We start from the raw sequence: 17,220 nt of genomic DNA on the forward strand, positions 1-17,220 counted from the left end.
TTTACAAATTGTGTTACCCTTATTGTGCATAAAATGCGGCTCCCATCTAAGTCTAAAAATAGTATATGATTATGACGTAATTGTTTATGACGTTCCTCCCATTGTGCGGGTGATAGCTAACACTGTACAAAGCTACATATTATATTATATTATTATGCAACTGTTACAGTTCTCGTTTTAAATTTATCACAATTACAATTAATCCAGGATATTTAACACCTATAGATTAATGATGAAATGATTTATAAGAAAAACATCTTTTAAGACCAATTGAATCACAACAGGATACTGTTAACCAACCTATTTTCATGTGCGATTAATTTTAGCATATTTCTCGGGTGATATGAAATTGCGAAAATTATTCACAAAGAAAAAATTCAATCACAGACACAATAGGCATGAAAATGGGAACATAAATTGCTGTGAAAATAAGTTGGTGTAGGATAGGTTTTGCTATACATATAACAAAATGTGATAGCAAGCAGTATCCACATTATCTGAGAGCATCTGAATAACATGCATAATGTAAAATTGTTGTTGAGGTAATTTATGTTAAATTTTTCAATTCAACTTCAAATGGATTTATTGCTGAAATGGAAAATAAAAACAATATAGCCCTCTCCTTTCAAAACTAGCTAACATTAAAATAAATTATATTTGATCCACTTAATAAGTTTATTTTCGAGCAAGTCAAGAGTTAAAATCACATGTTCAAAGGCACACCACACCCTTTAAAGAACAAAGTACCTACTATTATAGAGATAAATAATTCAAAAGCCAACAACTTTGCATGAATCATTTTCATGAAAAAATGTGTTCATGTCACAAATGTAGCTTGACATTTCTGACCATTGCACTTAAGGTGGCAGGCCGTTGGATGTGCGAGCCCTGGGATTTTTCTGGTTGAGATAGCCCTCAGCTTTTGACATAGCCGTTGGAATGTTGTCTGAGGTTTTCGATGACACAGTCTGCTGAATCAGCGGCGACAACATCTCACCTGTCGATATACTCGAACACAGCTTCATCAAGTCATAATTTATTGTTTCTGGCACAACAGAATCAAATTTGTAGTCAGGGTGGCCCCGTATAAACTCACGGATCCATTTTGATGTTGTCTTCAGTTCTCCTAGAAATAAAAAAATAATACTATTTGACAAAAATTCTGGCAAGGAGATTTTGAATGATACTGAACATTTTTTTGGATGGTTGACTGTTAATATTCAGAGAATCATAGACACTTCAAGATAGTCATAGAATACAGAGAATTTTGGGCTATAACCAAATATGGGTAAAGTTAGGTTATGGTATTTTCCTGATGCCTTTGAGATGAACTTGAGGTAGTGATTTTAGGCTGCGAGACTTACCCGATGCCTTCTTTGAGATGAACTTGAGGTAGTTATTTTAGGCTGCGAGACTTACCCGATGCCTCCTTTGAGATGAACTTGAGGTAGTGATTTTAGGCTGCGAGACTTACCCGATGCCTTCTTTGAGATGAACTTGAGGTAGTTATTTTAGGCTGCGAGACTTACCCGATGCCTTCTTTGAGATGAACTTGAGGTAGTGATTTTAGGCTGCGAGACTTACCCGATGCCTTCTTTGAGATGAACTTGAGGTAGTTATTTTAGGCTGCGAGACTTACCCGATGACTTCTTTGAGATGAACTTGAGGTAGTTATTTTAGGCTGCGAGACTTACCTGATGCCTCCTTTGAGATGGACTTGAGGTAGTTATTTTAGGCTCCGAGACTTACCCGATGCCTCCTTTGAGATGGACTTGAGGTAGTTATTTTAGGCTGTGAGACTTACCCGACGCCTTCTTTGAGATGAACTTGAGGTAGTTTGACAATGTACAGCAGGTATCTACGTCTGTGTCTACATTAGCAATATACTTCTCGATCAGAGGAATCAGACCAGGGAATTCACCCTACGAAGAGAAAATATGGTTATCAACTTTTTTTCAGGGGGGAAATAAGATATATTTTCATTATCTTTCCACGGAATGATTGTTTGTGGAGACATTTCACCTCCTGTAATGGCCTTCACCTTTACAGATATATTTCAAATTTAGTATCATTCTCTACCATCACTCTCCAACAAAACCTAATGACTTATTGATAATCGAAACTCATGTCTTTTTATAGTAAATATAATCAACAGATGGTCAGGAATCTTGATCTGATATACAACTACCATAACTACATAATAATGCAGCAATCTATTTCTTAACTTATACAAACAGAAAGTAATGTTTTGTGAAATAGCAGCTAGTGTATTCACATTGTAATAGAGTCATCATAATAGTGATGGTGCATTGTAATCATGAACCTGTATGGTAATTATTTATAGTAAACTTGTATCGTTATAGAAAACTTGCATTGTAAGAGCGATCGTAATCATAGTAAACTTGCATCGTTATTGTAAACTTACATTGTAATAGTGAAGGTGTATTATTATAGTGAACCTGTATCATAATGGTAAACTTGTATCATTATATATGACTTGCATTGTAATAGTGAACTAGCTAGCTTGTATCATAATAGTGAACTTGTATCGTAATAGTGAACTTGTATCATAATAGTAAACTTGCATTGTACTTGAGAACTTGTATCGCTGAAGGAAACTTGCATTGTAATTTATAATAGCTTTTACCAAACAAGTTAACTTGTTTCGTAATAGTGAACTTGCAATTGTATCATAATTATATAGTGGACTTGTATCATAATAGTGAAATTGTATCATAACAGTGAACTTGTATCGTAATTTTGAACTTTTATTGTAATAGTGAATGTGTATTGTAATGACAAACCTGTATCGTAATAGTAAATTTATATCGTTATAGTAAACTAGTAATGTGATAGTGAATGTGCATTGTAAAAATGAATCCAAACTGTAATAATGAGCTTGTATTGTAATAATGAGCTTGTATTGTAATAATGAGCTTGTATTGTAATAATGAACTTTCATTGTAATAATGAACTTTCATTGTAATAATGAACTTGCATTGTAATAATGAGCTTGTATTGTAATAATGAACTTGCATTGTAATAATGAGCTTGTATTGTAATAATGAACTTGTATTGTAATAATGAACTTGTATTGTAATAATGAGCTTGTATTGTAATATTGAACTTGTATTGTAATAATGAACTTGTATTGTAATAATGAACTTGTATTGTAATAATGAGCTTGTATTGTAATAGTTAACTTTCATCTTAATAGTGAGCTTGTATTGTAATAATGAACTTGTATTGGAATTATGCTGTAAAATACAGTGAGCTTGTATTGTATTAATGAGCTTGTATTGTAAAGACAAAATAGTTCTATCATTCTACAAGTGAATGTACACTGCCCTTATTTACTCACATTGCCATTGATGATTTCATTTATTGACATTTGTTGATACTCGTCATCCATACAATCACACTTCTTGCGGGGGCAGCCCTTGGCCATGCACTGGGCAATCTCCTCAGGGGAGCACACTGGTGGATAATGTACAAAAGATGTCATGGTCAAAGGTCATGGTTAAAGAATTACTAGAGATTTAGGTGCCCATGGCTATGTAAGTTTGAGAATTTCTGAACACCTTTGTACCCTTTTAAGGTTCCTCTCAATAATTATCCGTTCCATCTATAATGGTGTTTTTGTACTTTTCTACAAATGATAAGTCCCATAAATGAACATTAACTTCTAGAGACCCTGTATTGAAAATAACATTTTTTGATAATAATTCTCACTTGTGAAAAGTTCCTTTCTAAAGTGGAATTTGCCATCCAACACTGCATCCCTCTGATGGGCTGTCTTCATATTCTCGTCTACCTGTTGACAGGTAAACATAAATTAGCATATTTTAAACTATCGACTGACAGGTAAACATAAATTAGCATATTCTAATCTACCTGTTAACAGGTAAACATAAATTAGCATATTTTCCTCTACCTATTGACAGGTAAATATAAATTAGCATATTCTTATCTACTTATTGACAGGTAAATATAAATTTGCATATTCAAATCTATCTGATAACAGGTAAACATACATTAGAGTATTTCTTTATTCACTCAACTACGAGAAAAACTACTGTAACATTGATCATTAACAATTATTGTTATCTTTTTATAAAAACTTTTCAATCAAAAAAGAAATAAATAATTAATCGAACTTTCAATCAATCATATTAATTCAAATAATTTACACTATCTTATATCAGAATATCTCATTGTGCAATTTCATTGATTTTATAGGAATTTTTGTTGTTTTTTATAATGTTCCATTCTATATTTTAATAATTTATGATCTTCAAAACAAAGAGAAAATTATTGTAAAGATTTTCTTCTAACTTAGTTATAATTCTGAAATCAGAACCAAATAAAGTAAATATATATTCTACCATATTTGAAACAAATTGTATCAAACCCCTCTTACCTTTGAGATAGGTATTACTAGGTTAAGATTGTATGTCAAGATGACTCTGGTCAGTAGTACTATAAATACTACATAAGCAGCATTCTCAAAGTCAGACAGTTGGACCTGTAACAGCAGTTTTACTAGGTTAATATCAGTTACCTATCCTTTCTATCAAAACAGTTATCTCCCTTGTTATAGCATCAGTTATCTCCCTTGTTATAACAACAGTAATCTCCCTTGCTATAGCATCAGTTATCTCCCTTGTTATAGTATCAGTTATCTCCCTTGTTATATAGCATCAGTTATCTCCCTTGTTATAACATCAGTCATCTCCCTTGTTATCGCATCATTTATCTCCCTTGTTATAACATCAGTTATCTCCCTTGTTATAACAAGTTATCTCCCTTGTTATAGCATCAGTTATCTCCCTTGTTATAGCATCAGTTATCTCCCTTGTTATAGCATCAGTTATCTCCCTTGTTATAGTATCAGTTATCTCCCTTGTTATAACATCAGTTATCTCCCTTGTTATAACATCAGTTATCTCCCTTGTTATAGCATCAGTTATCTCCCTTGTTACAGTATCAGTTATCTCCCTTGTTATAGCATCAGTTATCTCCCTTGTTAAAGCATCAGTTATCTCCCTTGTTATAGCATCAGTTATCTCCCTTGTTATATCAACAGTTATCTCCCTTGCTCCACCATCAGTTATCTCCCTTAATCTAAACATCAGTAATACTTCAGATATCTCCCTTGGTATATCATCAGTTATCTCCCTTACCTCTCTCTAAACATTGGTAATACATCAACTATCTCCCTTGTTACACCATTGATTATCTCCCTTGTAACAACATTGTTATCGTCCTTGTTACAACATCAGTTATCTGCCCACTGGTTTTTGTTTTTAATATTACAAAATATAGTGCCTTTGTTTATAGAAAAAAAACAACAACTTGTAATTCACCCTTAGAAAAAAAGTATTGATCTCTCTTGTATGTCTTGTTTCTTGATAAAAGTTATCCCCTTGTTGCAACATAAGCTTACTGCACTAGTAAAAATAATTCTTATCTCTCTTCTCATTCTTACAACACCTGTCATGTTTTACTACTTGTATCATTTATCTCCTTTGCCTTCATACTATTCATCTCAAATTTGAACTCTCCAGCCACAATGTATGAAGTAGTGTTATTTTAAACTTACTTCCATGGGCCTGAACTCAACTCTCCAGCCAATATCACTGTTTGGAGGGGGAGGCTTGAATCGCATTGTCTGCCAATTTGTTGACTGAATGTTCTGAAATTAAAAAGTCAGTTGTTAAATATCATCATCAACAACAGCTGTATAGATGTTCTCTAATATAATGAATAATCACCCATAGAATTAAATCTGTTACATACAAAATATATCATATTGTTTTGAAAATTAATCTAGCTTTAATAATGAGTAAACCTCAAATTGAGATCTTTTCTCCTTGAAATGCTTTCTCACAGTAATGTTTTTCTCTGTGAAAATTTTCTCATGTTGAAGCTTTTTCTAACAGTGATGCTTATTTCACAATGATGTGTTTCTCACAGTGATGTGATTTGTTACACAACACCATATGGTTTACAATAGTTTATCTTATGTGTACTTCACGTTGTGTCTACTTGTGTATAAAGTTTATCAATTCCATGACCATTGTTGGCTCTCCCCTCACCTCCGCGTGTCCTCTCTTCCCCCTCTCCCTTTCCGTGTTCTACCCCAAGGGAGCTCTCCCTTCCCCGTCTAGGAGGAACTCCCTCTCCTTCAGTGTTCTCCTCTTGTTCTCTCTCTACACGTTTAGCTTTCTCTCTAATACCTAATATCCCGTGTACTTAAGTTTAGCCACTTTCCTTCCGCCCCGCCTCTCTGCATATAATTAACAAGGCACGTGCGGAAACATATGTACCTGATCATTGTTGCCCTCCCAGTAATCTATCTATTATTGTCATTGCTTATCATGACTATAGGAATTCCATCTAAGATTGAAGTGATCCTGTGACTGTTTTTATCACTCAGGAAATCATGCGGCCTACGCCCCCGAGCTCTGTATCAGATTCTACACACAACCTGTCAATCACAGGTGTTGTTTTCCGTAGTCGAGTATTGCATGACTTTTGGCCTGCTGTCTCTCATAATTACTATTTTAAATGATGCATTAAACTTATACATATTCTAAGCCCATTTTGTTAGTTTCTCACAGTGATGTGTTTCTCACAGTGATGTGTTTCTCACAGTAAAGTTTTTCTCACATTGATGCTTTTCTAACAGTGATCCATTTCTTCGATAAATTTATTTTCTCACATGATATTTTTCTCAGTGAATTTTCTCATGGAATTTTCTCACAGCTATCTGTTTCTCACAGTAATGTTTTTCTTACGTTAATGCTTTTCCCTCAGTGATGTTTTTCTCAGTAAAGCTTTCTCATGGTGATGCTTTTCTCGTAGCAATGTTTTCCTCAAAGCGATATTTTTCTCATAGTGGTGCTTTTTCTCACAGTACCAATGTATTATTAACTGATTATTGTGGATCTCACCTCAAAGTGGTCCGTGTCTGTACTATCATCCTGGTTGATCTTCTCACTGAATAGGGAAATTGGATCGCGTATAAACAGATGTGCTATGTGTCGAGACAATGTCCGATCTATACCTGTAACATACAAATGTATATTTATGAACTCTCAGACAGATTATATAAATTACAAGTTTACATTACACTGATATTCTCAAAAAGGCTGAAATCATTTTCATCTCTGTGTTTTTCACTGATTTTAGATGGGACTGTTTTTGTCTCATTTTGGGAAGAAAATTGGTGAAATTGGAAGTAACTTTTCAATAAATAATAATGATAACAATTCAAAGTTCTTATAAAACACCATATCACAACAAGGTGCTAGTTGTACAACTGTACACTATAATATGCTGTGGACATGTAGTTTATCAATGAACATCAGTTGTACACTATAATATGTTGTGGACATGTAGCTTATTAATGAACATCGATCAGTTGTACACTATAATATGTTGTGAACATGTAGTTTATTAATGAACATCAGTTGTACACTATAATATGTTGCGGACATGTAGCTTATTAATGAACATCAGTTGTACACTATAACATGTTGTGGACATGTAGCTTATTGATGAACATCAGTTGTACACTATAATATATATGTTGTGGACATGTAGTTTATTGTTAACATCAGTTGTACACTATAATATGTTGTGGACATGTAGTTTATTAATGAACATCAGTTGTACACTATAATATGTTGTGGACATGTAGTTTATTGTTAACATCAGTTGTACACTATACTATGTTGTGGACATGTAGTTTATTGTTAACATCAGTTGTACACTATAATATGTTGTGGACATGTAGTTTATTAATGAACATCAGTTGTACACTATAATATGTTGCGGACATGTAGTTTATTAATGAACATCAGTTGTACACTACAATATGTTGCGGACATGTAGCTTATTAATGAACATCAGTTGTACACTATAATATGTTGCGGACATGTAGCTTATTAATGAACATCAGTTGTACACTATAATATGTTGCGGACATGTAGCTTATTAATGAACATCAGTTGTACACTATAATATGTTGCGGACATGTAGCTTATTAATGAACATCAGTTGTACACTATTATATGTTGCGGACATGAAGCTTATTAATGAACATCAGTTGTACACTATAATATGTTGTGGACATGTAGCTTATTAATGAACATCAGTTGTACACTATAACATGTTGTGGACATGTAGTTTATTGTTAACATCAGTTGTACACTATGATATGTTGTGGACATGTAGTTTATCAATGAACATCAGTTGTACACTATAATATGTTGTTGACATGTAGTTTATTGTTAACATCAGTTGTACACTATGATATGTTGCGGACATGTAGCTTATTAATGAACATCAGTTGTACACTATAATATATATGTTGTGGACATGTAGCTTATTAATGAACATCAGTTGTACACTACAATATGCTGTGAACATGTAGTTTATTAATGAATATCAGTTGCACACTACAATATGTTGTGAACATGTAGTTTATTGTTAACATCAGTTATATATTTCTGATAGGTGTTAAACTGTACAGTACCTGCTTCCATCAGCTGGTTACAAAGTTCTTGGTCTATACACAGATCAACATCATTGTATGGCTCATTAACTTCGTTTAAATAGCTGTCGATACTATCGTACCGTGACTTTGGGATGCGGCATTTGTTATGTTTTAACTCCTGAAAAACAACAACAGACTCCATGAGAGAATTTTCCTCCAGTTAACATTACATTAATTGTCAGTAAGTTCATGCAGTATTCCAAGAAGTCCCTAAACCCACAAAACTGAAGTAGGCATGCGCATACAGTGGAAGTTCTCTAAATCCATCATGCATGATACATACAATGTATAGTGGGTTTAGAGGCAATTCAGTGATTCCGTATATCGCCATTTAGATCAGCATCAAGAGGTGATCAGTTTTGAGTTGGATTGGTTTTCGAAAGTTTCACTGTATCAAATCAACCCAAAATCTAGCAAGCCGTGTCAACATTAATTGTAATGACAACAACATTTTTCTGTGGGATTTTATCTCCTAAAAAGAAAAAAAAATCATGTTCTTTGAGATATTATAGTATACCTCTAACCAACTTTCACTTCTTAAACACTGCTTACTGTCACCATGGTGATACTGTAACCATGGTGATACTGTAACCACGGTGATACTGTAACCATGGTGATACTGTAATCATGGTTATACTGTAACCAAGGTGATACTGTAACCAAGGTGATACTGTAACCAACGTGATACTGTAACCACAGTGATACTGTCACCATGGTAATACTATAACCATGGTGATACTGTAACCATGGTGATACTATCGCCACGGTGACACTGTAACCATGGTGATACTATCGCCACGGTGATACTGTAACCACAGTGATACTGTAACCATGGTGATACTGTAAGCATGGTGATACTATCGCCACGGTGATACTGTAACCATGGTGATATTATCGCCACGGTGATACTGTAACCACAGTGATACTGTAACCACGGTGATACTGTAACCATGGTGATACTGTAAGCATGGTGATACTGTAACCATGGTGATACTGTAACCATGGTGATGCTATAACTATGCTTATCATTTGCAATAACCTGACCTACCTTTTCCCCTCTCTCCTCCTTAGTGCGATCATCTACGGACTGTGAGATGACAGTCCACCGAGCATCTATATCTGACAAGTGGCCTCTGTACACTGGTGAGGCTGCACTCAGGGCCAGCTGTGACAAAAAAGGACCTAGTTACTTCCCTTTATCAATTACTCTTCATCTCTATGGAAACAGCATACAATGTAAACATCAGATTATAATAACATTCCCCTTTTCAATATCAATAATTTTGTATCTATGGAAACAGACCTAGGGTGTCAAAATGACTTACCAATATAGGACAGAGTGTGGTATCAAAATGACTCACCAGTATGGGATAGAGTGAGGTGTCAAAGTGACTCACCAGTAGGGGACAGAGTGGGGTGTCAAAATGACTTACCAATATAGGACAGAGTGAGGTGTCAAAGTGACTCACCAGTATGGGATAGAGTGGGGTGTCAAAGTGACCCACCAGTATTGGACAGAGTGGGGTGTCAAAGTGACTCACCAGTATAGGATAGAGTGGGGTATCAAAGTGACTCACCAGTATGGGACAGAGTGTGGTGTCAAAATGACTCACTAGTATGGGATAGAGTTGGGTGTCAAAGTGACTCACCAGTAGGGGACAAAGTGGGGTGTCAAAATGACTCACCAGTATGGGACAGAGTGTGGTGTCAAAATGACTCACTAGTATGGGATAGAGTTGGGTGTCAAAGTGACTCACCAGTAGGGGACAGAGTGTGGTGTCAAAGTGACCCACCAGTATGGGACAGAGTGTGGTGTCAAAATGACTCACTAGTATGGGATAGAGTTGGGTGTCAAAGTGACTCACCAGTAGGGGACAGAGTGGGGTGTCAAAGTGACTCACCAGTAGGGGATAGAGTGGGGTATCAAAGTGACTCACCAGTATGGGACAGAGTGGGGTATCAAAGTGACTCACCAGTATGGGACAGAGTGGGGTATCAAAGTGACTCACCAGTATGGGACAGAGTGGGGTGTAAAAGTGACTCACCAGTATTGGACAGAGTGGGGTGTCAAAGTGACTCACAAGTATGGGACAGAGTAGGGTGTCAAAGTGACTCACCAGTATGGGACACAGTTGGGTGTCAATGTAACTCACCAGTATGGGAGTGGGGTGTCAAAGTGACTCACCAGTATGGGACAGAGTGGGGTGTCAAAGTGACTCACCAGTATAGGACAGAGTGGGGTGTCAAAGTGACTCACCGGTATGGGACAGTGTGGGGTGTCAATGTAACTCACCAGTATAGGACAGAGTGGGGTATCAAAGTGACTCACCAGTATAGGATAGAGTGGGGTGTCAAAGTGACTCACCAGTATAGGACAGAGTGAGGTGTCAAAATGACTTACCAATATAGGACAGAGTGGGGTGTCAAAGTGACTCACCAGTATTGGACAGTGTGGGGTGTCAATGTAACTCACCAGTATAGGATAGAGTGGGGTATCAAAGTGACTCACCAGTATAGGACAGAGTGGGGTGTCAAAGTGACTCACCAGTATTGGACAGAGTGGGATGTCAATGTGACTCACCAGTATGGGATAGAGTTGGGTGTCAAAGTGACTCACCAGTATGGGAGTGGGGTGTCAAAGTGACTCACCAGTATTGGACAGAGCGGAGTGAGTTGGTCGTACAGGTGTCGTGCCTCATTAATGTTGCAGGCTTGGAAGGTAACCTGGAGGCAGGAACAGCCCATCCCAAAACCCATACAGTCCATGTAAATATGGTCTGGCCGTGCTGCTGCAGCTCCCTCTCCATCATCATTCAGGGGGAGATAATCCTCTACAAATGGTGACTTGGTATTGGTATCCTTGAACACTGTAATACAATACATAAATGAATAGGTCATCACATGGAACGTTATAAAATGAATTCTGGTGAAGTTTTAAAACTGATAACATGATCATACAACTGTATCTATATTTATTGAATGCTATTTTTATTACTGACATAATTTGAACAAAGTTTTCTATTAAAATTTTTTAATGCAGATAAAAATATGCTGGGGTTTGTAGCAATTGTAGCAATAAGGTGAATTTTCATATTTAAAAAAGTGGATTTTGGAATTGGAATATAAGACTTTTATTAAAAAAAGGTTGTTCTTGAAGGCTTGAACCTTTTGCATTCTTGTAGCTGGTGGAAGGCCATATTTATAATAAATTTATTCAAACTATTCTAAATTTTTACGTCATTTTGGACCCACAGCAGAGACCTCAGTGATACCTGGAGAATAACCATACCTGGAATATTGATGCACACTTTCTCCTCGCGTCTTTCTCGGATATTTCTTGTCAATGTTCTGTAAAAACAATTTAAGAATTCTAAAGAAGCAGCGATCCAAAGATAGACAAGATTTTGATTTTAGTGTCTGAACCAAATGAATACGGAACTACAGGAAGCAGTGATACTGAGGTAGATATTTTTTTTTGAGAGAGAGAGTCTGAACAAAACGAGTGAGGAATTACAGGAAGCAGTGATGCTGAGATAGAGATTTTTGTGTTTTGAGTGAGAATAAAATGAATCAAGAGTCAGAGGAAGCAGTAATGCTGAGAGATAAAAGAGTATCTGAACTAAATGAATGAAGAATTAATTAGAGGAACTTTTGCATGATCGATGAATCCTGAAAAAAAATAATCTAACAAACATGACTCTCTGAGTTAAAGGGCAAACAAGGCAATATAACTTTCAAGATCTTTAAAGGTAATTAAAATCACTTACAGGAAGCGTGGATGTCCAAGGTAGACAACTTGGTCAGGATAGAATAGTGAGCGTGAGGCACCATTGACAGGGTCGGGTTGAGTGGGTGGATCGGAAAACACACCACATCCAGTCCTTAAACATTGAACACATGCACACAAATTGAACAACAATTGTCATTTATGTGACAATGGACTTCACTCACAGGGTCTTGTGTCATTAAGGCACAAATACTAGCTGTGCTACAATTCAACAAAAGCTATATATTTATCATGATCAATTCAAAACAAGAATAGGCTCTAGTATATATTTATACAATATTAAAAGGTTCATACTTTACGCTATTACCCTGTACAATAATTTGAGCTTATCCTATATTTAAAATTTAAAGTCAGCAGACATACTGGGTATATGTCTCCATCGGCCCCTGACTAACAAGAGGCCCAGAGGGCCTGTATTGTATCGCTCACCTGGTTTGAGGCCCAAAGGGCCTGTATCGCTCACCTGGTTTATTTGAGCAAACATCAAAATATGTTTATGTTCCATTTGCTAATAGCTTTATCAAATAGCTTTATGAATGATTATGTTGTGGGGATCTCAACTACTTCAAAGATATAACCAAGAAACACAGTCATGATTCGATCAACATGATTGTTTTTAAAGAAACTAAAAATCCCTTAGGGTGTTGCCTCAGCCCCATTATTTCTATAAATTTGAATACTAGCCTCGAGCTCCTAGGGATGTTACCACTGAAATAACAATCATTGATATCATAATTTTTAGCTCACCTGGTCCGAAGGATATTAATGACTTCTTCTTTGGAACTAAGCAATGTATGACATTGTCAATGTCATACATTGCTTAGTTCCAGAGAAGAAGTCATTAATATCCTTCGGACCAGGTGAGCTAAAGATTGTAACACTGACCTTGACCCTGACTCCAAAACCCTAAAACGTGATCTTGTCGGAGATATACTGTACACGTACATATTTTAGCGGTGATTTTATTTTAGCGCTTTTCGCGCTGGAAGCCTTGCGCTAAATTATGATTGCGCTAATTACTTTTTGTACGTTCTATTTCTATAGAAAGTTCTGTGGATGCGCTAATTCATCATTGCGCTAACTGGCTAAAATCTGCAAATGCGCTAAAATTTGATTGCGCTAAAATAAGTACGTTTACAGTAATGATCCTTTATCGTTATAAGAAGTTTGATCAAAATCTCTCAAAGAATGAAACTGCTAGATCACCAACAAACTTAGTCGTTAAGTACGTACGTACAAGATCGATGAATGGAGAGGAAACTTATACATGTAGTCCCACCAGTTTCACCAAAGGAGACTAATGGTAATAAAATTGCATCCCAAAGACAGTCTATATTGCATTCCACCTCTATATTCAGTACCTTACTTAAGGTCTTGACATAATTTTCCGGATGTTGTTAGATTTTATGGCTTAAGTATCATGAAGATCTTTATTCCCTATCTATATATGCACATGTATGTCAATTTGGGATTTAAAATGTATTCATTACAGTTAATAATTAACAGATACATTTTATTTTTTCTGAAAGGGATGCCTGTACATGTATTCATATATCTACAGGTTTTGGACCAATCTGTTCACAGGTTAAACATAGTTATTTTTTTACCTTGGATATGAAGTCAAACTGAGAGGGACTTCATTTGTTCCAAGGCATTTCTGGATTTCTTCTCTCCTACAACAAAGAATAAATTCACGTATGTATTTACGAAGAAATCTAGCAAATAATTCCAAATCCTATAAAACTTCCATCCTGGGATGGTACCTTTCCAAGCCTTTGTGTCCTATTTCTTTAACCTGGCTAACAATGTTAGGTATTTATTGACCACTGAACTTCCTTTAATTATCATCGGACCTTTTGCTCTAAGGCAGTTTATAGCAAAGACATCGGACCAATTAACGGATACGGCCCATAAAACTTTTGTTTTAATGATAATTTCCTTTAATTAACCAGACCAAATGGCCTGTATCTGATTTGTCACTTGGTTTTAGTTTTTACGAGTTCTGATCTCCGAAATGTCAGAAAACTTGTAGAAAAATATAGGAGGAAAGAAGAAAATCTGAAGAAACTGGTTTCATTTTTGGTTTTGGTTTTTCAGTTAGACACATCCCTTAATTCAGTCCTATAAGTTTGCTAAGCACATACAAACATTGCACCGAATGTCCTATGTAAAGTCAAAAAGTTTCACATACACTGCTAAGGCTATATTCTAACCTAATGTTGGTGAAACACTTGAGGTCAAACAAAAACATACAAGATGCAACTTAGTAGAGTAAATGATCGACAACCCATCAAGTTTACAATACATGGAAAAATACACAGAGATGGAAAATATTCTTACTAATTAATAAATGTTCAGTTGGTTAATGTAGATTTGTCAGTTGTCTCCAGAGAAGTACCATATTATACAACTGTATGATATCACTAATGTTAAAATGCATCAACAGTGGACCATGTGTATACAGCTAGTAATGACACAAAATGTTGCTGAATACCAAGTGGAAAAAATTATTTTAATATTGTACGTTCTGACTTCTATAAGCTAACTCTACACTCTGACCTGTGTGCTATAACCGCTTCACCCTGACCTGTATATGTACGTATACTCTAACCTGTACACTCTTAACCTCTAAACTATGACCTCTACACCTTGACCTGTATATGTACGTATACTCTAACCTGTACACTCTTAACCTCTAAACTATAACCTCTACACCCTGACCTGATATACTTTAATTACCTGTACACTCTTAACTTCTAAACTATGACCTTTACACCTTGACCTGTATGTACTATTATATAACTTGTATTACTCTTAACCTCTAAACTATAACCTCTACACCCTGACCTGTATATGTATGTATACTCTAACCTGTACACTCTTAACCTCTAAACTATGACATCTACACCATGACCTGATATACTTTAATTACCTGTACTCTTAACCTCTAAACTATGACCTTTACACCTTGACCTGTATGTACCGGTACTCTAACCTGTACACTCATAACCTCTTAACTATGACATCTACAATTGTACACCCTAACCTGATAAACTCTAATTACCTGTACACTCTTCACCTCTAAACTATGACCTTTACACCCTGACCTGTATGTACCGGTACTCTAACCTGTACACTCATAACCTCTTAACTATGACATCTACATGTACACCCTAACCTGATAAACTCTAATTACCTGTACACTCTTCACCTCTAAACTATGACCTTTACACCCTGACCTGATATACTCTAATTACCTGTACATTCTTAACCTCTAAATTAGGCCTCTACACCCTGAACTGTATATACTCTAACCTGTATTACTCTTAACCTCTAATCTATGATCTCTACATCCTGACCTGTACTCTTTTAAACTCTAAACTATGACCTCTACCCTCTGACCTCAGTTTCATGTTGGCCTCCACCACATTGAAGTGAGCAAAGAGTCCACCATAGGGTTTACCGGGGGTACCCTCCACCATGTATGAGGCATACTCTGGTCGCCATGTTGTTGGATGATCACTAAAAAAATCAAATATAAACATACAATTTAGTAGAAATATAGTAGAGGCGATCAATAGTAATATACAATGTAGTTTGAATCAATATCTATTGTGACTAATATCAAAATATGGCATGTGATTAGTGTGAATTATACTTAAATGTCTTGTGATTTATGTGTTTATTATCATAATTACATTCTTAATGGCCAATAACGACTGAAAAGGTATTTAGGGCAAATAACTGGTACCTCCCCACTCCCTATCCCGATAAGTTCCCAAAAAGATCAATTAGAAAATGTCTGTAAGACATAAATTCTCCCACTGCCACTTGAACATCCCCCCCCCCCCCCCCTCCCCGCCCCAAATGTCAATATAAATATCATGTGATCAATGTCAACAAAATTATGTCATGTGATCAACGTTAGAATATTTATGTCACGTGATCAATGTCAACATAATTATGTCATGTGATCAATGTCACCAAAGTTATGTCATGTGATCAATGTAAGCATAATTATGTCATTTGATCAATATCAGCATACTTGTCATGTAATCAATGTCAGCATGATTATGTCATGTGATCAATGTCAGCATAATTATGTCATGTGATCAATGTCAGCATAATTATGTCATGTGATCAATGTCAGCATAATTGTCATGTGATCAATGTCATCATTAAGTTATATCATGTGATCAATGTCAGCATAATTATGTCATGTGATCAATGTCAGCATAGTTATATCATGTGATCAATGTCAGCATAATTATGTCATGTGATATTTAATGTCAACATGTAATGCCAATGTGTTATGTTATCAAAGTCAGAACAGTTTATGTGATCAATAATACAAGAGATCCCAGAGGGATCTTGGCGCCCACCATTGAATGATCTTTATAGGTTCCATGTCAGATTGATCTATTTTTCCCTTCCTCTTACTAATCTGTGTAAATTGAGAAACATCCCTCCAGTACTTTTCAAACAAGGGGAACTTATATATGAAATTTGAGATTTAGCAATCATGGCTGTCTGACGACCATGTTGTTTTCAGATTGTCCCAAAATGCAATACGATGGACCAAGGGGAACCTACATATGAAATTTGAGAAAGATCCCTTCTGTGAAATAGCGATAACAAACTTCAATTTTCAAAATCCAAGATGGCTGCCTGTCAGCCATGTTGTTTTCAGATTGGTTCCAAAATGCAATATGCATAACTAGGGACCAAGGGTTACCTACATATGAAATTCGAGAAAGATCCCTTCAGTTCTTTCTGAGAAATAGCAATAACAAACTTCAATTGCCAAAATTCAAGATAGCTGCCTGTCGGCCATGTTGTTTTCTGACTGGTCCAAAAATAAGATATGCAT

General features: G+C 35.8%; 1 protein-coding gene across 1 annotated transcript in view; it reads right to left on the reverse strand.

The window, feature by feature from the left end:
* Positions 1-656: 656 nt before the first annotated feature.
* LOC117316539 (glutamate--cysteine ligase catalytic subunit-like) overlaps positions 657-17,220 on the reverse strand; it is a 33,291-nt gene continuing 16,727 nt past the window's right edge. Inside the window, exons 3-16 of the mRNA XM_033871175.1 lie at positions 15,753-15,872; positions 13,958-14,023; positions 12,331-12,444; positions 11,853-11,911; positions 11,213-11,430; positions 9,612-9,728; positions 8,543-8,681; positions 6,957-7,069; positions 5,603-5,695; positions 4,421-4,525; positions 3,733-3,814; positions 3,362-3,477; positions 1,805-1,922; positions 657-1,126 (exon numbers count right to left, since the gene is read on the reverse strand). Of these exons, the coding sequence (XP_033727066.1) occupies positions 858-1,126; positions 1,805-1,922; positions 3,362-3,477; positions 3,733-3,814; positions 4,421-4,525; positions 5,603-5,695; positions 6,957-7,069; positions 8,543-8,681; positions 9,612-9,728; positions 11,213-11,430; positions 11,853-11,911; positions 12,331-12,444; positions 13,958-14,023; positions 15,753-15,872 (1,729 nt within the window). The 3' untranslated portion in view covers positions 657-857. The remainder of the gene's footprint in view (positions 1,127-1,804; positions 1,923-3,361; positions 3,478-3,732; positions 3,815-4,420; positions 4,526-5,602; positions 5,696-6,956; positions 7,070-8,542; positions 8,682-9,611; positions 9,729-11,212; positions 11,431-11,852; positions 11,912-12,330; positions 12,445-13,957; positions 14,024-15,752; positions 15,873-17,220) is intronic.

This window comes from Pecten maximus, chromosome 18 (genome assembly GCF_902652985.1).
Source record: "Pecten maximus chromosome 18, xPecMax1.1, whole genome shotgun sequence".
Taxonomy (NCBI): domain Eukaryota; kingdom Metazoa; phylum Mollusca; class Bivalvia; order Pectinida; family Pectinidae; genus Pecten; species Pecten maximus.